Raw genomic sequence first — 23,038 nt, 5'->3', positions numbered from 1 at the left:
TGTATATTTTCTTTGGAGAAATATCTATTCAACTTTTCTGCTCACTTTTAAGCAGTGTGTTTGTCTTTTTCCTGTTGAGTTGTAAGACTTCTTTATATATTCTGGAGACTAGTCCTTATTCGATATAGTCTCTTATCCAATGATTTGCAAATATTTGGGTTGTCTTTTCATGTTATTGATGGTGTTATTTACAACACAAAAGTTTTAAATTTGATGAAGACCAATTTATCTATCTTCTTTTGGTGCTTGTGCTTATCTAAGAAACCATTGCCTTCTCCAAGGTCATGAAGATTTACACCTGTGTTTTCTCCTAAGAGTTTTATGGTGTTAGCTCTAATGTTTAGGCACTTGACCCATTTTGAGTTATTTTTCTGTGTTTGGTGTGAGGAAGAGATACAACTTCATTCTTTTGCATATGGATATACAGTTGTTCCAGTACCATTTTATTTTATTGAAGAATATTTTTTCCTCATTGAATTGTCTTGGCACCTTCGTCAAGAATCAATTGTTCATAAATGTAAGAATTTATTTCTGGACTCTCAAGTTTTTTCCATTGATTTATATGTTTGTCCTCATGCCAATACCATGCAGTCCTGAGTGTAGTTTTATAGTAAGCTTTAAAACTGGGAAGTGTGTGTCCTCTGACTTTGTTCCTCTTCTTCAAGATTGCTTTGGCTATTCTGGATCTCTTGTCTTTTCATATAAATTTTAAGATCTGCATGCCAATTTCTGCAAAAATTGCATCTGGGATTTTGAGAGGGATTACAATAAATCTGTAGATCAATTTGGAAGTATTGCAATCTTTACAATATTAAGTGTTCCAATCTATAAACACAGGGCTCTTTTCATTTATTTAAGTTGTCTTTAATTTCTTTCCATAATGTTTTTGATGTACAGGTCTTGTACATCTTTTTTTCCTAAGTATTTGTTTTTGATGCTATTGAATGGAATTGCTTTCTTAATTTCATTTCTGGATTGTTTACTGCTAGCATATAGAAATAAATTAATGTTTGTATATTGACCTTGTATCCTCATTTATTAGCTCTAAATAAGTCCTAATTGGGAGTTTCTATTTATGAGATCATGTCATCTGCAAATAGAGAGAGTTTTACTTCTTCCTTTCTAACCTGGATGGTATTAATTTCTTTTCCTTATGCTAATTGCCCTGCCTAGAACATACGGTACAGTGTTGAATAGAAGTGGCAAGAGCAGACATACCTGTCTTGTTCCTGATCTTAAGGAAAAGTAGGCAGCCTGTCACCATTAAGTACGATGTTAGCTGTGGGTTTTTCATAAATATCCTTTATTAGGTTGAGGGAGTTCCCTTCTATTCCTAGGAGTCTTTGTACGTCTTACCCAGTATCTGCGTTCAAGTCACTGCTGAGAAAGGAGGGGTGTCACAGTGACCACAGCAGATCTGCAGTTCCTCCCCCTGAGAGCATGTTGAGGTGCTACTGCATAGAGTGAGGCAAGGGTATTTCATATTTATTTTCTAGCTTTCTGTAGTTTCCTACCAGGTTCTTACAGCACAGGAAAGGGTTCCTGGGCACTTTTCTGTTTGAGGTCCTTCCTTTTGGAAGCTGCAGCAAATGGTAAAACCACCACATGTGGTTCCATTCCTGTCAGGCCTGGGCAAAGGCGAAGGTCAGGGAAGACGTCCTGAGAAATATGACAGCTGCTGAAGTCCCAAGCATGCCTGCTGCCAAGGTCAGCTTAGGCCTGGGGTCAGTGCATTCTAAATGTGGACACAAATGATTCCAGGAATAAGACTAGGAAAAAAATCCCATTCCTACTTTTCCAAACTCCAGTCAATGCTAATATTAAACACTGTGATCTTAATTACGTAGAAAATGAACACAGATCACAATATCCAGATACAGCTTTGCCAGTAATTTCAGTTAAACTTCCAAGTCCCACTCAAAAAATTCACAAAACTGCTACTCTCTTTCCTATCCTATTAGCCTGAAGCACTTTTGCCATGAACTCAGTGAAGGAGCCTTTCTTATATCTCCTGTTTTTCTTCCATTGCTTACCCTTCCTCTTACTGTACATTTAGCCCCGCTTTCCTCCCCGAGTCAAAAGGGAATCATAGAATATTAGAGTTATGAAACCCTTCCCCAACCCCTACCCTAAACCTAACCACATAGCTAAATTAACCCTTAACCCAAGCCTGATTCTTACCCTAACCCTAACAACCATCCTGACACTACCTGAAACCTTAGGTTAACCCAAGTCCTACCTGCAACCTGGAGCAGCATCCTTCCTGAAACAGGCCTCTTTCCTCAGCAGCTGTGACTGATGGCAGAGATTTATCCTAGTTCCTTCCACATCCTCCTCGTTAGTCTTCTTTCTTTTCCTAATACTCCTCCCCCACTACAATTCTCCACCACCAGTTACAAATATCCAAGACAGGTGACACCCCCCACTAGATAGAAAGTCTATAGAACCTCTCCCCAGCTTTTCTACTGAGATGCTGACTGAATGAATGATAAGCCCAAAGATTAAGCTCCTTGTTTCATGATTATAACAGTGGATGAAGATTGTGCACGCATGCGCACGTGTGCGTGTGTGTGTGGATTGTATTGGGGCTATGCTAAGGGGAGAAGAAGCCCCATAACTCCCTGAACCTCTATAAGGGTTCAGTTACTTAGGAGCCCAAAGCAAAATGGCTAATCCCATCTCTTCCCCTCTGGCCCACCTACCTTAGTTCACCTTTGGCTTGTTGAAATGGGGAAAGTTTATCATATTGTGTCAGTTGAGGGTGCTCCCAGGACCAACAGTTCCTCATTTGCAGCCTTTATCAAGGCCTTTCCTGCAAGGGGCCCCATCACTGTCTCTCTGCAGGGCTCTGGTGGGGGAAGGCTAGTGCTGGGCCCTGGGGACACCCCTCCCTGTCACCTCCCTTGCCTACCATTTTTATTTCTTGACACGTGGAGCACAGCTGCTTGTTTCTGAGCAGCATGAAGTCACTCTGGATCCTCCTGGTCTGAGGGGAAAGAGAGACAAAGACAGGTAAGGACATGGTGGGGTACCTGAGTCAGAAAAGAAGTGAGAAAGAGGTGGAGAGGGGAGAGAGGTAGCAGTTTTTTCCTTCCATAAAACAGAGGTGGGCACTCGGGTCCCAGTCCCATCCAGGGTGGGTGTTGAATCTGAGGTGGGCCACAGCTGTTAGTTTCAGAAAGGGTTTAGGCAGTAGGAAGTGAGCCATGGATTAGGTGGTGGCCTAAGAAATGCTACATATGGTGGTATAGGTATAAGGACAGCTGGCAGAAGGGGCTGGGGCTGGCAGCTGAAGGCCAGTGGGGCCTCTGCTTTCCAACCTGAGCACCTATGGCTGGAGGGCTGCATTCTACTGTAGATGGCACATTTTTCCCATTTCATACAAAGGGTCCAGTCTATGGATGAGCTGAGAACTTCTGATGGCCTAAGAAACAAGAGAAGCCTTCTCTTCTGCAAGCCTCCCTTTACCAGCTTCTTCCAAGCATCATTCTCTTTTCTCATGCCTTAACTCTGGCCCAACATCTGCTCTCAAGCATTTGTGGTCCAGCACCACTGGACTTTCTGCACCTCCTGAGCATCACAAATGAAGCCACAAACAGAACTGGTGTGTGGATCCTGAGCCCCCTCACTCCTCTGGGGAAGAGAGGCTGTCCCAGCCAAGGAAAAAAAAATGACCAGTGGAGACACGATGGTGCACCCTGTCTGCTCATTGAAACCACTGCTTTCTTTCTGACTTCATTTCTGCAAAAGGGTGAAAGAGAGAGATTCAGATCATTCACACCTAAAACACAAAACTCTCATTTGCATCTCTGGTAAAGGTTTGGATAGGGAGCAAATGGGAATTTGAGGCTAAAATGATGTTTGGGGATTCTCTCTTACCCTTCCTCACTGACGCTGATATCAGAGTTGTGAGATATGTTCATAGCAAGTGTAGAACATGGAGAAGAGGAGGGCCTCAGTGACAAGCAGATGATGAATGTCACCTGATGGCTTTTCCTTCCATTTGATTGGCTTGTTGACCTATCACTACATGGGTGCCCTGACCCATTCCTGCTGCCCTGGGAGGTGTGGGGAACATGAAGAGGAGGAATATATCTGAGTAGCATGTGGAGTGCCTGGGGCATGCTCCCAAGGTGACCTTTGCTGCAAGTAGCTTCATCCTTTGAGAGACACATGGCACATGGGTGAGGCATTATTGGGGGTTTGAGGATTGAAAACTACTGACAAAGTTGGATTCTTTGGACAAATATTTAAAATAGACTTTATTTTTATAGGGCATTTTGAAAGAATCAACTCGGTATTATAATGCTGTGGGCTGGTATGTTAAAGTGTGAATGACTAGCTTCATTCATTCAGTAATGAACATTTATTGTGAAGCTGCCACACAGAAGGCACTGTGCTGGGGACACAAGATGAATAAGACCAAGTTTCTGGCCCTAAGGAAGACAAGAGGAGGATATAAATTCATTCATTCGCTCATTCATTAGGTACTGGGGACACTGAGATAAATAAGACACAGCTTCTGACCTCAAGCTGTTCACCACCCAGCAGACTGTGTATGAGGAAGGCGATGGTGTTGAAGGTATTGTGTCAGAAAAGTACTGAGGCCCCAGTGAAACTGAAAGGGGTCATTGAGCTCATCTGGGGGTGGCTCGGAGAGGGAAGGGTCTGAGAAGGATTAAAAGAACAGGCAATGCTTGAGTAGGTGTTTGTGGGGTGAACAAGAAGCAGGGAGGGCATCCTAAGCCCAGAAAACACTGTGTAAAAGACGAAAGAATAACTTAGCAAGCCAGCTGCAGGTAACTGAGGATAGATTGGAATGGCCAGATTGTCGGGTGGGAGGAGGGGTGGCGTGAGAAGAGAATCTAGACAGGAAGAGTCTGAGTGGATTCACTCCTCTGCTTCAAGGCCAGTTCAACTGTCTCCCACATATCCCCTGCAGCTCAGGATCCACCATCCATCCCTCACACCTTTGAAGTGAGACTAGGATAGCTTTCTGAAACTGTGATTCAAGGTTGAATGCTCATGGTACCATAGAACAAGCCTTCAGAAAGAGAGAATGCTTCTGACTGGAGAGATCAGGAAAGGCTTTTTAGTAGCGGTATTTGCAATTGGTCTGAAAGGATGAGGAATACCTGGGCAGGGGGAGGTGGGTGCGGGAGAATAGCTGTGCAGGTTTGTTTTTAGTAGAGTTAGAAGCAGATTTTTGTTTTCCCTGCAGTTGATTCCTTCACCTTTCCCAGATTTCTGGTTTCTGCATAAGAAAACGACTAGACCCTACTGGGATTGGAATCACAAGTTTTCCTGCAAATCAAGTAATAAATATATTTATGAGAACTCTAAGGTGCATGGCAGGATCTTGCTAGGTTAATGGCAACTCTAAATGTGACTACAGAGTCCCATAATCACGATGACTGTCATCCCTTGGAAACTGAAGGATAAAATGTTTTCTATATTGCCTTACCTGGCCTTATTAACTCTTCATACTTTAAAACATGATGTAGGTGTCACTTTCTCAGAAAGCCTTTCTCCTGCCCTTCCTACCATTTCTTATCCCCCTAACCTGAGTTGGGTGCCTGCTTCTCTGATTCGTCATAGAGTTGGTAGAGCTTTCTCTGGATTTTGTACTATCCTTATTCTTCTTTTTAAACATGGGTGTTCTCCACCAGGCTGAGAATTATTTAACAGCAAGAACTACGTCTTACACATCTTTGTATTCCTGGAATTTGGCACACAGTAAGTATTCAACAAGTGTTGGTTGAATAAGTGAGTCATTGTGAACATTTAAAATTATCAGGCGTGTGTGCTACAGCTCTGTTTGAATTTGTCTAAGAGGTTTTCCAGACTTTAAATAATCAGGTATAAATATAGACATAACCAACATATATGTACCTAAAACACAAAATACATGTGTGTGTGAAGATCACTATTATGACACTGTGTTCAGGGAAACGTTACAGGACATTTGTGTTGTCATGCACCAAATTCATCCCGTGTGATGTGCCAGGGAGGGGCACTGGACAGGAGCTGAAAGAGCTCTGTTCCTGGCTCTTCAAGCAATTTGAGTGACTTTGGTCAATAATGTAACTCTCTGACCCCCCCCCCTCGCTGATGATTGTCTGTGTGGCTAAGGAGACAGAGGCAGATGCTCTAGTCCTGCCCATGCCTTACACACAGAGGTAAAAACCAATCTGATCTGTGGCTGTATCCCACCTCAGATTCACTATCCAAGTGAAGCCTTGCCTCCGAGAAGAGTTACCCCATTCCTCTTTATTTGGAGAGGAAGGAGTAGGCCCAGAGGAGTCATGGAAGGCAGCTGTGAGGGGCAAATCCAAATGTGATGCTGACAACTTGGGATTCCATGTCTTGTAGGCCTCATCGCCTCCATTCTGTCTGTCTTTCTTTCCCAGCCCCGAAACCAAGGTCTCTTCCTTCTGCAGCATTCCCACCTCCTTCTTGGTTTCCTTAAGGCCAGCTCAGCAGCAGTAGCAGGAATGGAGAGTGAGTTGGCCTTTGGTTCACAGCACGAGTCCATGGTTATATATCACTGAAGCCAGAGGCACTGAAATGCTAATGGGGCTCTCATTTCCCAAGCAGCTGTCACCAGGACAGCAGATGGCAGTTGTGACAGGAGAGTGATAGCAACCTGTTTATAGCCTGGTCAAGGTACGATGCAGATTTCAGCCAGTCCCCAGAAGCCACAGCCTGCTCCTCACATTTCACAACTGGAAACATACTAATATCTGAAGTCAGTATCTGCTGAGGTTCCTAAGAGCTGGCTCGTGGCCCAAGTCCTCAGCCTTCTTGAGTCCTTGGTAAAGAAACAGAGGAACATATTTCTGTCTCTGTCTCTCCTCTACCCTATTTCTTTTCTCTGTCTCTCTATCACACACACACACATACACACACCTGTTCACATAACAAAAACTGAAAATGTAAACACAGATGGTAATTTTAAAAATAGACATCACAAATACGATTTGAGGAGCATGACAAATTTGCTTCTGTCCTTCTTGCCCTTTGATACCTCTATTCCTTTTGTCCCTTTCTCTTTTCTTCTGATTTAACTGAGAGAGACTTCAGACTTCACAGTTCACCTGGTTCAACTCTTTCAATTAATCCAATGAGGAAATTGTAGCCCAGAAAGGTTAAGCACATGTATTTAGTTTTAGTCGGCTAGAAAGTTCAAAGACAGACTACCTTTCCTCAGGGGAAGAGTAGACTCTTAGGATCCACATGAGGGCATAATTATTCTTATATCCCCTCCAGTCCAAAAGGTAGTGGTCAGAGAACTATATTAAATATCCCCAAAAAACCCAATGATAATTACACATTTTCCTTTTATCTGAAAATACCAATCATTTCAGTTAAAGAATAAAGCTGAATATAGTTTCAAAAATGCTCCTTCTGTTCACTAGGAAAAAATTTAAACATACGCAAAATAATAGACAGCCATGTACCTGTCATCCAGAATTATTAAACTTGCTGCCATCACCATTTCAAGGCAATGATGTTCATTATGACTTCCTTTTAACAATTGTATTTGTAGTTATATGTGTTTCATCTATGTAAACAACATAAATATAAAAAGGACTTAGGAATATACAAGGGAGTTTCTTTGGTCATCACAAGCTTTTAAAATTTAGAGTCAATGAGAGAAATACTAAAAAAAGTTCTTAGTGGTGAGAAAATAGGAAGTCACCGTTCTATACATTTTCCCAGCTGTACCTCTGCTACTACACAACCTTTTTAGCCAGGGCTTTTTTGCCAAATGTCTGTTAAAAGCAAAATAAGGTTCTCATCTTTACTCTGACTCATTAAACTAGAACAACAAACCCAGACCAAAGAAAGTAGAGAGAGTGTGTGGCAGGAATTGAGAGGGTGGGATGGCCGTTTATAATCTGTTGGTAGTTGAAGAGCTTCAGCTAATTTACACCCAACCCCAGCAAGAAGGCGAAGGGGTTTAGGGTGTCCAGCGGAAGTTCTCCAGGTCACCATGCATCTGCTTTTGCCCTGCTGTGGATCACTGAACAAATCACCTCTTGACCCAATTATGCAACCATTATGATTCACCTTCCTATAGCACGGCATCTTGAAGAGTCATGAGTCAATGCCTGGAAATGGCATGGAAAGTCCTGCGTAATAAAGAAATTTCTTCACAGTAAACGTTTAGAGAAATGCTGAGGCTTCATTTCTTTGCCTTCACTGAAATTTTTTCTTCTTTGTTAGCTCTGCCTGTCCGTTTGTCTTTTCCTGTTTTTTGTCCCGCTACCTGCGTGTGTGTGTCTCTTGCTGTCTCCTCTCCCTGTCATTGTGTCTCTGAGCCTGTGTTCTCTCAGTCTATTCATTAGGGAATACTGCTCCAGGCACACAGACACCTGCATCTGCCGCAGGGCTGCTCCTGGCCAGCGGAGGAATGCCACTTGGAATGTGGATGTTCAGAGTTCTGCCCTTTGACCTATGATGATGAAGAGGAAGGGAGCCAGGTGGCAGGACCTTTGCACCTATGCTCAGTGTCCAGGGCCTCTAGTTGGCTGCAGGACTGCCAGAAGCTTCCTGGCAGGTCCTGATTTAGAGGATAAAGGAAGAGCTCGAGTGTCCATGGTACATTCTACTCCCATAAGACACACATCATTTCTTGAGCCCCTGTTTACCTCACAGCATACATGTGCAGGCCTTCATGCACACAGCAGACTCTGGGGGCTAGTTGCAAATTTGAGGAGCTCTGTGTTACAGGCTGAGATGAGGTACCTGCCTGGTACCCCAGCAGAACATGGATTACAGGTGCCCTACTTGCCTTTCCAATCTGCAAGGGTGACTCTCCTTCTCACACATAAACCAGCCCCCAGTAGAGTGAGTATGAGGTAACTGTTTTCCTCTCCTCCTGGCAGCAAGGGACTTGTGACTTCTGGTGAGTCTACCCAGAGACTGGCCTCACCTGCAGCCCATTGGTCAAGCAGCTAGAAGCAGTTGCTCCCACTGCCATCTAGTGGCCCGCTTGAGTACTGCATCCATGAAATACTAAAGAGCCCTGCTGTTGGATGGCCTCTCACTTCCCCTGGTCATATTAATGCTTTCCTCTTCCATCTTCCGCCCTACCTAGGCTGGTGCCTGCTGTCTTAGTGCCTGTGTTGCCTCGAGGTGCACTGAGACTCAGAGCAGACCTGGGATGAGGAGGTAGTCGGTGGCAACTGAGAGTCTGTCTAAATAGGAAGTTCAGAGAGCCTGGAGGACTGAAAGGCTTCTTGCTGGCTCTGCAGCAATTGCCAACCATTCCTGCCTTCCCATTTGTACCCCTACCACCAGTTGGTGCATGTCATGGTAGCCGCTGTTACCTACTTGCTTATTCAGGGTGTTAGGGGAATTAATGAGCTGACAGTGCTGAAAACCTGGAATGTCTCCTCGGTGCTCGTGGCTTTTCGGGCCCTCTTGGTCCCCTTCCACCTGCACCCATGATTCCCTGATGTTGTTCAAGCACTTCCTGCAGTCTCATTCTCCATGTCTTTGCTGGTATTCTTCCCTTCACCTGAGAGTCTTTTCAGCTCTTCCTCTGCTCCTGGCTTTTCCCTCCACTTGTGAAAATAATACCTACAAGATCCAATGCAGATGCCTTCACTCCATCTCTGCTGCCCCCACCATCCAGAGGTGACCTTGCCTTCCACCTTCTCTCACGGGTACTCTGCCCCTCTCTCTGACACTCATGGGGCTGGCATCCCCACTCACTTGTGTAGGCTGCAGCTGACTTACTCATCTCTGTATCTGTGTTATAAGGCAAGTAGAAAGGGCTCAGTAAGCATTTATCAACTCGCATCAGGGCTCCTACTGTTTGTGGTTCACAGGTACTGAGCTCTCACTACGTGTGGGGCACTGTGCCAAGTGCTTTAGGAACACTACTCCTGGCGCTGCCTACAACAGCCCTATGAGCGACGTGTGATTTTTTCAGGTGCAGAAACTGCTTATATCACTGACTGTTCTCTTTCTCCACCTCAGGGGGTGCTGACTGCACAAGCACTGTTAATATCACAGGAGCTTCTGTGCTGCATGGTGTCATTGAGGGTCACCCAGTAGCCAGTGAAGTGATTCCTATGTGAGGCGGAGGGGAAATGTGGAGTTTTTAATGTAAAATGCCACAGTTGTAGGGAGTTGCAGGTGGGAGACGTAAGTAATCTATTGGGGAGAGGGTTTAGAGACTCCAGGAACTAAGATTGGTTCCAGTCACAGGCTGAGAAGATGTCCTTTGGTCTTGGGGACAGATTCCTTCATATTCAATGTTTGATTTCCCTTTTTGATGATTCTAACCTTATGCCTTTATTCTTAGTTCTAGTGGACCGGTGTGCTAAGGCACTTGAGACAGGGTGACAGGGGTGGTGCCCATTCATTTTATTCAACAAATATTTATTGAACACTGATGATGTACCAGGCATGGGGTTGTGCTAAGGAGAGTGGAAATATATTCACATTCTGTGTCATACTAGAACTGCTGTTGGTTTCATTTCAATTTAAAAAATTTGAGTACCTTAGATAAAACATCTGGAACTTGAAACACAATTGGCAAATTCATATCCTTCTTGGATGAAATCAGAAAAGTGGCAGAGGAATGAGGAGATCTAAGTAATGAAAACAAGAGAAAGTTAGAACCACAGTCCCCAGTTTGAAGAGCCAGGCTCGTTTCAGAAAATGCAGGGACACCCTTTGCAGCTGCCTTTCACTCTAATTCTGGAGGGCTCAGGCCATGAAAGACTCCCCAAAGATGGCTTTGCCTCCTAAGTGACTTTGGCTTCTCCATTCCTTTTGTTTTGAAGTAACTAATGCCAGTCTTGGATTGTCAGACAGTATACAGATAAGGCAGGAAAAAGATTGTTCCTAAAAGCAGATGTGTAATGAGTAAAATGTGCCCCAGGTCTCCTTCTTGAAAGGGTGTGTGTTGAAGCCCATTGATGTTTAACAGGTACCTGTCCTTTCACACCTGACCTGCATTCTTGGATTATGTGTCCCCACACACTAAAACCACCCACCTGTGTCCTCCCACAGGACTCTTCTCCCTCCCACCACTCTTTTCCTCTGCAACTTTCTTTCCAGTGAGCGGGTGAAGCAGTGATGCCGCAGGGACCGTACCAGTTCTCTTCACAGGGTGACCTGCCTTTGGCTGGCCTCACCTGCCACTGCGGTTCATTTTATCCCAGGGTGAGGGGCTGAGGCCTGCAGGTAATCAGAACCTGCCTGTGTGTGCATCACCCTGTCTGCCCCTGGCATCCAAGAAAGGGAAACTCAGAATGCTGGTAGTTTCAGCAAGAACACCTCTCCTCTCTGATAAGGAAAGCTTTTATTGTCCATTGTTCATTTAAAACAAAGGTGTGTATGAAAGGCACTTGGTGTTCATGAAGCATTTATTGTTTTCGTTTCTCCTCAGCACTTCCCTGGGCCCACTGAGACTGAGGGAGGAAGGTCTGACCTGAGATCCTTCACGGACTTTGTCTTTGGTGTGGGAATAGGCTGCACTGGACTTGTCACCCAAATGCTGATGGTGGATGTGACTTCAAGCACTGTCAGGCCAACCTGAGAGAGTTCTCCTAGAAGGAAGGGGGTCTGTACAGCCCCTTCCCCTCAGAGCCCAGCCTCACCTCCTCCCAGCCCGCAGGTGTGTTTCCAGAGCTGTGGTTGGGAGTAATGTGAGCACGTTCACTGAATGTTCCTTTATGTTTTCGGACTGTTCTTTGTAAGAACTGCTTGCCCAATGCTATGCAATACTTCAAGCACATTGAGAACTTTCCCCCAAAGTCTCAGAAGACGGTTTTGCCAAAAATAAACAGCTTGGAACCCAGACCTTTGGCCAGATGAGGAGCTTCTGATCCTTAAGAACTGTTGATACTTAAACAAACCATCCTTTCAAAAGACTCTGCATGCCTGTCTTGTCCTTCTGAGAGCTCAGGGCACCTCACAGGTGCTGTCCAGTCTTCCTAGAATTCTTGTGAGGTAGGTAAGCTCCATTTCACTAAACAAGGATTGATATTGCTGTCCAAAACCTCCTGTATAGAAATGAGTAGAGCTTCACTGCCCACCTTAGATAATTTCTCCTTGTGACTAGCTAAAGTTTGGCTGGCTGCAGGAAAAACTACCCCTTCCCTTCCTAGCTGGCTGTTGACAGACTGTCTGCTGTGATGCTCCAGGACCTGCCTGTGAAGGTGAACAGGTGCTGCAGATGCCCAGCTGTGCTCTGGGCCTGTTGTTCTCACGCCCTGCCCTGCTCCCTACTCCCCACCCTCCACCAAAGGCTTGTACAATTAGGGAACAAGGGAGCTGGGGGCAAGAGAGCCATGCACAGGGATGCTTTGCTCCTGGCTGCAGGGGCAGGACTAATGGGCACGGGGGTAGTAGGGGATGGTGGGATGTTAGTTTCTTACATGTCAAACAATAGCAATTCCACATTTTAAAAAAAGTCCAGATTTCTACTATTGTTAGAAAATTCAGCAGATTTGGCCATTGGACTCACATACCCGCAGGCAACACTGACTGGGGTAGAGGCAGGCTGTCCCCCTTGGTCAGGGGGGCGATCTCTCATTCACTGCAGTTCCCATATGGCCAGCTGTACTCACTCTGCCACCCATCTGTCATCGGCATGTGCGTTTGTGCCCCACCTCCAATTAAAAGATGCTAAACTTTCATTACTCGTGCTAACCCTTGAAGAGTTAACTCTTAATAAGAACTTAGTAGTTTTATTTCCTAAACCAGTCTTTGGGTTTATCGAACCTCTGATTGTCTGCTTTAGATATATTCAAAGTTATGCAAAAATAACAGAACCCAACAACAAGCATTCGAAAATACTTTTGTATTTTTCTCTGAAAATACACAAGACTGTCTAACTGCTTACTGAGAATGTTGTTTTTTAAAAGGTGCAGCAGACAAAGCAAAGGTACGTGCTACTGAAGTGCGGATGTGGAGAGTGATGGGATATTCTTCATGGAGAGTCACTTATCTATGGACAGGAGGGTACATGACAGTTACCACTGGGAGGAAAAACTCTACGGAGAGTACAACCTTTCTAGCAAGTTGCCCCACATGCCAGGGAGCCAACCTTTGTTAGTGTATAATGTGCCTGTGAAATTGCCTCCAGGCCTGCCCCTTCCCTGTCCTGCCTCTGGTTTTTCCCACCCACCCCCACATTATCTCACACCCACCCGTCCTTCCATTTCCTCTTCCCAGAGCAGTGTATGTCACCACACCTAGGCGCCATTTCACAAAAAATGGAGAAGAAAAGAAGAAACCCAGTTATTTCAAGCGGCAGCTGAGTGCTCCTTACACACAAATTTCTCCAATTTTGAAAAACAGAATTATGTGTCCTATAACGGTGTGTCTAGAAGGGGTGGAACTGATGAGATGGGAGGAGAGTACCTCAAAGTTAAATATAGACAGTTGCTATTCTGTAAAAATGGAAATTTATAGTTCTAGACTTTTGAGGGTTAGAATTTTGAAAATGTCAAACTAAAGGAGAGGAAAAAAATAGGGTGAGGAAGAAGATGGAAGTGTTTTGAAAGGCAGTGTCTAGGGGGCAAAATTCTCTCATATTGTTGAGTGGTGGTGGTAGAGAGAGAGGTTATTTGGGATCTCGTCTCCTTCTACCAGGCCTATATTCAGCCTTCACTTTTATCTGAGAAACCCAGGACATTTCTGCTTTTTGAGCACTTGACTTGGGGTTCTCAACTGATCAGATGGGCCCCTCTGATAAATGCCACCCATCCCTTAAGAAATCATCTTCTGCAAAACCTTTCTTGAAACCGTCACCCTCAGTGGCTGGGTAAGTTACCTTTTGGGGAGGCTAAGCACTAATGGCTTGTTTATGAAGCTGGCCTTGTTAAGCCAAGGAACCTTGTCAAATTTTGGAACAGAAGCCTGAAGAGAAACAGAAAGAGATCATTTTACAGAACTTATAGCACTTGATCGTTGCTATCCGGGTAAGCTAATAGCAGCCATATAGCAGTCAACAGTTTACAAAACATTTCTATGTTTTATATTTGATTTTTTAAACCATCCCATAAAGCAGCAAGAGCACATAGTGTCATCTCTATTTTACAGATGAAGAAATCAAAGCTCAGATACTGTGATTTGCCCTGAGTCACAAGGCTAGTAAATGGGTTCATGCTTTCTGACTTCTGTGTCTACTATATCATGCGTTCCACTATATCCCTTTGTTTCTTTATTCTTCCATCTGTTTATACATCCTCTAATATTTCCACCAAATCAGCTGAATATTAGCAATCTCCTGTTCCAAGCCTCTGGCTATGTTTTCAGACACAGGGTCCACCACCGTCACCCATTCAGGGAGGCAAAGCGGAAAGAACCAAGCTTTGAAGCTATAGACAACTGGGTATTGATCTCGCTTCTTCCCCTTCTCAGCTGCTTGACTTTAGACAAATTACTACCTCTCGGAGTCTCAGATCTGTCCACTATGAAAAGGGAAATGATATTAACTCTGTAAAGATCAACGTACAAAAAATAAAGTCCCATGAGAGCCGGGATTTTTGCCTGTTTCGTTCACTGCCGCATCGTGAGCACCAAAAACAGTGCCAGACACCTGTACACACCTAGTATCTGTCCCATAGACACATGGATGGCTCCAGCTGAGGGCCTGAAAATAGGAACTCAACCACAGAGGCTATTATTGTCTTCTGCCAGCCCAGCTTCTGTCCCTGCCCTCTCTTGCCCTACCCAGCCCTTCGGAGGGCAACTCTCCTGTCCCTGTTGGGGATTTCCTTCAGTCTCTGTTGGGGGTTTCCTTTGGCTTTGGGGAAGTTCCCTAGAAAGGAGCCCGGAGGTCCTCTGAGCAGCCAGGAGGGGGCAGCAGCGGCCTCGCGGTGCCCCCGGCCGCGGAAGGGCGCTCTTGCCGCGGAGGTGGCGGCGGACCCGGAAGTGCTCGGCCGCAGTCGCAACCCCCCCAGCGCCCCGGATGGGGAAGAGGCGGGCGGTCACCGTAACCCGGCTGTGCGCCCCTGTGAGCTTACGGGCAGGTGAGTTCCGTGTGAGAGTCAGTGTTAACGGGCCTTCTCTGCTGTGCCCCGCAGGCCGAAGGCTGGGTGAGGGGCGGCGGCGGGCGGGGGAAGCCCGGAGGGTGAGCAGGCGCGCTGGGAACACCCCTTCCTGCCCTCGCCCAGCCCCGTTCCCGACCCTGCGGGCGAGCGTTGGCTTTTTCGGCGCCGCGAGTCCTCCAGCTCCGGCGGCGGCCGTGAGATGGCGAGCTGGGGTCCCGGCTGCAGTGAGAGGGGTTCTCAGGGCGGCTGGCTGGCGAAGCAAAACCCATCGTGTGGTCTCCGTGGATGAAATAAGGTCGGACAGTAAGAATTTTGTTCTCAGGTATGCTGGGTGACTTTGGTATTTCTGAGGTTTAGTTTTCCCATTGTGGAAAACGGATGATTATCTTTCTCAATCTTCATGAGAATTTCGCCGGTTTAAGTAGGATGTTAGCTCTTTAAAGGGTGGTATGCTCATCTAATGGTTGAAGACTCTTTAGTTTGAGTTCTTGGCTTTAGCTAAATAAACTGTAGAGCTTATGTCTTTCTGTATAGTGCAGTTTACTGTTGTCTTTAGACCGATAACTTAAAAAAAAAATGCAGATGCCTTTGAGAACCCAATAAAAGCTGTGGATACTATCCCTATAGATGTGCATAAATTGCAGATACTGGCATGTAGTGTCACATACCAGGGGTATGTGAACCCTAGTTAAGAACTGGTTTAGAGGGAGATATGATGTGACATAAACTTTGAGATCAACCTTTGGTTTGAATCCTTGCTCCACTATTTACCGTTCTTACGTTGGGCCAAAGTTAAGCAATTTGAATTGCAGCTTTTTGATTAGTTTAAATGGGACTAATATTCACTTGCATGGTTGAGAAGATTAAATGAAAGACTATACATGAGGCATTTAGCACATAGTAGGTGCTCAATGGGTGGTAGCCAACAGATATCTGTTATTTTTCAAGAGATGATGTCTTAAAAATCTGAAATGCAGTTTTAATGTCCCAAATTATAAGATGGCCACTACATAATATTTTGCTCAGATTTTTAGTAAACTGAGTTGGTTTGATTTTAGCTCAGTCCCACTCTTGACCTTTCACAACATTTGTAGGTTCATGGTCTCTCTTTTTTTAGGAACTTGGCTGTGTTGTCCTGCCTCAAAGAACGAACTCATCTATTGCAGGCCTTCCCTGGACTGCTGCCTTTGAAAACAAAGAAAGGCTGGTAGAATGTCAACCGCAGCACAGCATGGAATTTCCAGAGGTCTTATTTCAAAACTTCGTGAGGAATGAGAACCACATTGATTTCTTCAAGGGAGATTGAACTGGCCTGAGTTTGAGGGCAAGGATAATGTGTGCCCAACCTGTAACTAACACCAAGGAGGCCAAGTGGCAGAAGGTCTTGTATGAACGACAGCCCTTCCCTGATAACTACGTGGACCGGAGGTTCCTGGAGGAGCTCCGGAAAAACATCTATGCCCGGAAATACCAGTATTGGGCTGTGGTATTTGAATCCAGTGTGGTGATACAGCAGCTGTGCAGCGTCTGTGTTTTTGTGGTTATATGGTGGTATATGGATGAGGGTCTTCTGGCCCCCCACTGGCTTTTTGGGACTGGCCTGGCTTCTTCACTGATTGGGTATGTTTTGTTTGATCTCATTGATGGAGGTGAAGGGCGGAAGAAGAGTGGGCGGACCCGGTGGGCTGACTTGAAGAGCGCCCTAGTCTTTATTACTTTCACTTATGGTTTTTCACCGGTGCTGAAGACCCTGACAGAGTCTGTTAGCACTGACACCATCTATGCCATGTCAGTCTTCATGCTGTTAGGCCACCTCATCTTCTTTGACTATGGTGCCAATGCTGCCATTGTATCCAGCACATTGTCCTTGAATATGGCCATCTTTGCTTCTGTCTGCCTGGCTTCACGGCTTCCCCGGTCCCTGCATGCCTTCATCATGGTGACTTTTGCCATCCAGATTTTTGCCCTATGGCCCATGTTGCAGAAGAAACTGAAGGCATGTACTCCCCGCAGCTATGTGGGGGTCACACTGCTTTTTGCATTCTCAGCCTTGGGAGGCCTGCTGTCCATTAGTGCTGTGGGAGCTATACTCTTTGCCCTTCTGCTGGTTTCCATTTCATGTCTTTGCCCTTTCTACCTCATTCGCCTGCAGCTTTTTAAAGAAAACATTCATGGGCCTTGGGATGAAGCTGAAATCAAGGAAGACTTGTCCAGGTTCCTTAGCTAAGTTAGGGACCTCCATTATATTATTAAGGAAAGCTGATAGACTACTCTTCTAACTAGTATAAAATTTGAAAGCAGAGATCCATTCTCGAAGCAGCATGTTGATGTGGGTGAGAGAGCAGAGATCAAAAGAGAAAATTACCCAAAGGCTTGGTGAAGGTGTTTATCCTTTGTTATTTTGTGAGTGATAAAGCTTTCTGTGGCCTTCTTGAGTTATTGCCTCTCATTTATTCTTCTCTGTAACAAATGTAGTGATGTGGTTTCTATTTATTAAAAAAATAACATTAATCAAGTTGTCTCATGATTTTTCTATAAGCACAAGGCAGACAGAAGGGGCATGAAGAGTGAAGAGGAATAAATGTGTGTATGTATGTTTGTGTATGTGTATAAAGTCACTTCTTTACACCTTCTTTTAATGTACTAATGCAAGCTTTCTTACTTATCTAAAGCTCAAATCCTTGCACCTGGGATGCTGTGTCCAGTTTGGTTGCCTAAGATCACAGAAGTGGTTACTTAACCTCGACTCAGAGTTTCTACTTTGTTTTTAGTGAGGTGTGTATGTACACAACTAATTAAAAGGGTGACTGTGACGTGTCATAATACGTAAGCAAAATGCTAGGGGAATTCAAAGAGGCTGGAGATAAAGTTCAGCTCGAATAATTACAAAATAATTATGAGAGGAGGTGGCACTTGAGGTTAGTCTTGGAGGATAGGTGAGATTTAAGTAGACAAAAGATGGTTTTAGGGCAATCTGGCAAAGGCCTTTAGGAGCCAGGTCAGTAATGTAAGCAAGCAAAACTGGCATCCTTTGTGTGGCTAATGGCAACTGTGGAAAACTATGCAGAGAGCATGCCCTGTTCAGTGAAGGCATCTGCTACTCTGCTCTGACTGTTTCTGTTCAGAGTTTGGGCCTAGGTTCAGATCAGACCTTTACAATTTCAGACAATTCTAAATGAAATTCCAATAACTGTAAATCTGATTTTTAGTATGAAATCTGACTTGTAAATAAATTCTGTCTCAAGTTCAAATGAATCAGGCCAAAAAACACATTTGCAGGCAAAATGTGGGTACTACTATGCTACATCTGTTCTTAGCACTCACACGAAGATGGGAAAGTGTTTGATGGGAGTTTAGGGTTATAGGAATTTGGAGGAGGGGATGTTGTGGAAAGTTGGAATGGGAGGTTTGAGTAGCTGTTTGGGGTCTATGAATATTCAATAGATTGCATTCTTTACTTCAGGTAATGGTGAGCAAGCCAGCTGTCTAAGGAAGGAGAAAATGGTCAAATCTTGGGCTAGTTATTTAACTATTTTGTATCTCAGTTTTCATCTGTGGAGTGAGAATAAAAATATCTGTCTAGAATTGTGATCAAATGAGATATATGCAAAGCTCTTTGATGAATGCTTGGCACAAGCACTATATTAATGTTAGCTATTGTTAGTAAGCTGACATGTAGGAAAACTTGAAGAGGGCAAAGACAAGGTGCAAATTACAGCAGGTGCCTCCCAGAATAGCTGGTTCCTCTTGTGATATTTCATTTGGGGCAAGTTTCTGTACTGTCCCCTTATTACTAGAAATTAATTTCAAATCAGAAATTTCATCAGGGGGAATGGTATTAAGAAGTAATGTTTGTTTGTTTGTTTGTTTTAATCTCTGAACGTAGTTTTCTCAAAAATATCTTGAACAAGATTTTGAAGTAATGTCTTTAGCTCTGTCATCTCACATTCTTTTTCTGATTTTTATTTGGACAGGTGAATATTGTTTCATGGTACAAACAGGTGGTGTTCCCAAAGGTGAATCAGGCTACTTTCACAGACACTGGACACTGGCTGATGGGGAGAAGAGGGTCTCAGAGACTCACCCATGGATCCCAAAGCATCTGTCCACTGTCTGTGTTGGGTTTGGCCAGAATTGGCTCATAATTATTCTGTAGTTTACACCAGAAACAGGACTAGGTGTTGGTGGTTAAAGGTAGAAAAGGTTTATGTAAAATTGTGTTTTTTGTTTCTTATGTTTTAATACATTTGCCTTATTTGAATGCGTTTTCTGCTTGTCAACTTTAGCGAACTCACATAACCACCACGTCCATGTTGCTGAGCAGAAAGTTCCCTACACTTTAAAGAATAATTCCTCAGTGGATGAATTAATATGTCTGCTATAATTTTCAGCTCTTCTGTGTCACAGTGTATATATGTTTGAAGTCACCCAAGGCCTGGTCTTATCCAATTTGGTGGTTGTAGAAGCTTAGTGTGGAGGAGGCAGGGGATGGGGAGTTGGGTGGATGTGAGGGTGAGGAGTGGGGCAGCAGACTCAATTCTGATAGAAAAGTTGTGCCTGCGGGGACAAGGGTATTCTAAACAGTAAAATCTGAGCAGAGTAAACTATTTGCCAAAGTGCACAGGACCTGATGCATCCTGGCAGTGGAGAGAAGCACGGGATAAATGGGCTGTAGTGAGAGGGATTGAGGTTTGAGAGTGCTGAATACGGTGTATTATTGAATCCTGTTGTCAATTGCAAGTTAAGGGGTATTTGAAGAGGGATATGTTTGTATGTATGGATGATAATTCTGGCAGCAGTTTTGGTTCTGAACTACAGAGGCTGAGCATGGAGAACTCTGTGGCAGTAATGGTGAAAAATGAAGGTCTGTGCTGAGGATGATGGCACTGGGCATGGAGGTTGGTGGCCTGATTAGAGAGCTTTATCAGGGAAATTTATTTATTTATTTATTTATTTATTTATTTATTCATTTATTTATGTATGACTGGCCAGTACAGGAATGGAATCCTGGACCTTGGTGTTACCAGCACCACGCTCTAACCAATTTAGCTAAACAGCCAGTCCTAAGAATTTGGTGACTTTATGTAGAGAGACAGAGAGAGGATGACCATGGGGTTTCTCACTTGAGTGGATTTGTGTTTCTATTATGCCATGAATAAACGAGAACGGGGTGAACTAGAAAATAAGAATGGGACATGTTAAGTTTGAGGTGCTTGAGATGGTACATCTAAGGTAAGCATTTCATACACAGTATCCAGAGGGCATTGGCTTAAAATTCTGAGCATAATTTAGAAGGGTGTTCAGATATAAATAGAATCCACTGCTTTTGTACTTAGAATTCTTTGTACAGAATTCGTTGCCCCACAACCAGGCTATAGTGGAAGTAGAAATAGGTCACAGAAGATAACTAGAATAATCAAAATGATAGGAATCAAAGGGAAAGGAAGCTGCTCAATGAAAACAGATTAGAGAATAGAACACCATAGCTTGTAGGGAAGGCTCAAAGATCTAATGATTGCCCATGAAATTGCTAAGGTTAAAGTGAATGCTGATTTGTTTAACAAGTCATGATTTATAGGAGAAGACACTCTGAAATTTGAGCAGGGTAAGGTTAAGACAAATTAAAATATTTTATACACTTTCTGTATGTAACTCCAAGAAGTTGTACAGGCCAGGAATATAAACAGATTCCAAAAACGTTTGGGAAAAATTGCAAATAAAGCCATACATGTTTTGTTAAGAAAATGTTAAGAAACCCCGAGGCTTAAGTGTTGCTGTCAGAAGCGTGATGAGACTCATCTGTGGCATGCTTCTTTGGGTTGTTGCCGGCATAGAGATTCAAGCCTAGAAAATGATTAGTATGACTTGGTATGGTAGTTGTTGGGAAAGTTACTCCACTTAAATTCAGTGATCTAGTTAGTCTTTTAAATTTAGACCACACTGAAAGAGTACATGTACAATACTAATGATTTAGAGTTCTAGAGAATATTATTGTGTGTGTTTGGGCAGGGGGAAAGAAGGGGAGAAGGTTATAGTAGCATTGTAATTAAATTCCAACCTGTCAAATACATGCTTGCATAAGAAGCTGTCTACCCTTCTTTCTCTGCACTTGCTTCTTGTCTCTCTTAAGTTATAGGTAAGGCTGGAGTGTGGTGTGACAAGTGAGAGCAAGGAGGGAGGAATAGCAGGGCAGCTTTCCCCGTCCTTCCGAGATGGCGCCAGGCATTGAAGTTGCAGTGGAAGAGATCAAGCAGAGGTAGAGCTACAGGGCATCAGGTGTACTTTATTTTGTGCTGTGATGTGGCTCATTTATGATTAGCATGTAACTAGAAGGCATGTGCATCTTAGTGTAGCCACGTGCATGGTGATTCTGTGTGGAGATCATCTTGGTGCCTGTATGCTTATGTCAGTATTGTAAACTTTTGAGACAGCCTTTGGGTGGCTGGCTTAAATTGTGGATTTAAAAATTCATACTGAGCATTTATGAGGATGCATATGGAGCCATCATCTATATCTAAGCCAAAGACTCAAGAATAAGAAAAACAAAAACAAGTCAGCAGAGGGCATCAGTTACACAATTATGCAGTATATATTGAACCCATTGAATTTGGAGAAACAGGGCTGGGACACAGTGCCATCTTGTGGAAGTTATTGATATTCCTTTTTATAATGAAATTCAATAAGGGTCTTGAAATTCTTGCCGAATTGTGGTCTGGGAAATAACTACACAGTCTGAGGTCTCCATAAATTCAGGAATTAAATAAGCACACTGGGATTTGTACCTACATTTTAGAGCACCCAGTGTGTACCAGGCATTGTGCTATGTACTTTCTATATACATTGTCTTATTTATTTCTCATAACAATCCTGTGAGAGGTATTATTTCCACTTAACAGTTGAGAAGACTGAGACTCAGATGGGCCAGGAACTTGCCTAAGGCTGCACTGCCAGTTTGGGCTGATGCTTTGCTTTCTTGGCTGCTGAATTGCATCCAGGGCTAAAGGCTAATTGGTAGACTGTTGCTTTTAATACTTTGTCAAATTCCTCATCTTCCCCTTTATCCCTTATTCTCTTCCTTCAACATCCAGAAAAATATTTAGTGTCCACCTAGGGCTATCTCTACTCTCAACCATTCACATTTTATGATATCCGGCCTCAGGAATTTATTCAGCCAACAAATATTTATTGAGCACTTACTGTATGACAGATATTGTTTTATGTGCTTGGGATATGTCTACATATAAAAAGGAAAAAGGTCCTTGACCTAGTAGTGGTTACATTCTAGCATGAGGTGGCAGATAATAAACATAACTAGAAGGTAGTAAATGCTATGAAAAAAAAAAAAAAGCGGCATAGTATTAAATAAGGGGATCAGAGATCTCACGGAAAAAGTAACATTTAACCAAAGACTTGAAGGAAGTGATGGAATAATCCAGATTCCCTGGGGAAGAGCATTTCAGGCAGAGGGAAGAGCTGCTGCAAAGGCCCTAGACAGCAGAATGCTTGACATTTTGGGGGAATAGGAAGGAGTGACTGAAGTGGAGTGAGCAAAGAACATAAGCTGAGATCAGAGAGGTAATGTGGGAGGCTAGACTGTGTATGACACTACAGGTTATTAAAAATAGTTTGGCTTTTACTCTGAGATGGGAGCCAGTTTGGTGTCATGGAGAAAAAGCCATGATCAGATACACATTTTTATTGATTATACATATTCATGGGACACAGAGCTGACCATCAGCACCTATGCCCAAGATGTGGTGATCAGATCAATACTATCAGCATGCCCACCACCTCAAATTACAGTTATTCCTTGTGTCCCCTACCCAACCTCCCCCCAATCCCCACTCCCTTCCCCACTACCCCCAGCAACCCTAGGTATGCTCTCTCCCTCTGCAAGTCCAGCACACCACTGTGGTCTTTCTTTCCTTCCTTCTTTCTCTCTTAGCTCCCACTTATGAGTGAAGACATGCAGTATTCTTCCCTTTGTGCCTGGCTTATTTCATTTAATGTAATTT

At 43.9% G+C, this 23,038-nt stretch overlaps 1 protein-coding gene across 3 annotated transcripts; it reads left to right on the top strand.

Annotated features, from left to right (window-relative positions):
- The first annotated feature begins 14,935 nt into the window (after positions 1 to 14,935).
- PIGC (phosphatidylinositol glycan anchor biosynthesis class C) lies at positions 14,936 to 17,534 on the top strand. 3 transcript variants are annotated; one of them, XM_063104352.1, is made up of 2 exons: positions 14,936 to 15,002; positions 16,141 to 17,534. In XM_063104352.1, exon 2 carries the CDS (start codon positions 16,357 to 16,359, stop codon positions 17,248 to 17,250), a length of 894 nt encoding a protein of 297 aa, XP_062960422.1. In that variant the 5' UTR covers positions 14,936 to 15,002; positions 16,141 to 16,356; the 3' UTR covers positions 17,251 to 17,534. The 3 variants fall into 3 exon arrangements, with proteins under 3 accessions (XP_062960422.1, XP_062960423.1, XP_062960421.1); XM_063104353.1 differs by lacking the exon at positions 14,936 to 15,002 and adding an exon at positions 15,018 to 15,318; XM_063104351.1 differs by lacking the exon at positions 14,936 to 15,002 and adding an exon at positions 15,018 to 15,345.
- Positions 17,535 to 23,038: the final 5,504 nt, after the last annotated feature.

The sequence above is a fragment of the Cynocephalus volans genome, chromosome 8, assembly GCF_027409185.1.
Source record: "Cynocephalus volans isolate mCynVol1 chromosome 8, mCynVol1.pri, whole genome shotgun sequence".
Taxonomy (NCBI): domain Eukaryota; kingdom Metazoa; phylum Chordata; class Mammalia; order Dermoptera; family Cynocephalidae; genus Cynocephalus; species Cynocephalus volans.
Note: the sequence above shows the minus strand (reverse complement) of the source record. Positions and strands in the feature narration are given on the sequence as shown.

Excerpts from the sequence above, each read along its gene's own strand:
- PIGC (XM_063104352.1), top strand. The coding sequence starts at position 16,357 with ATGTGTGCCCAACCTGTAACTAACACCAAGGAGGCCAAGTGGCAGAAG.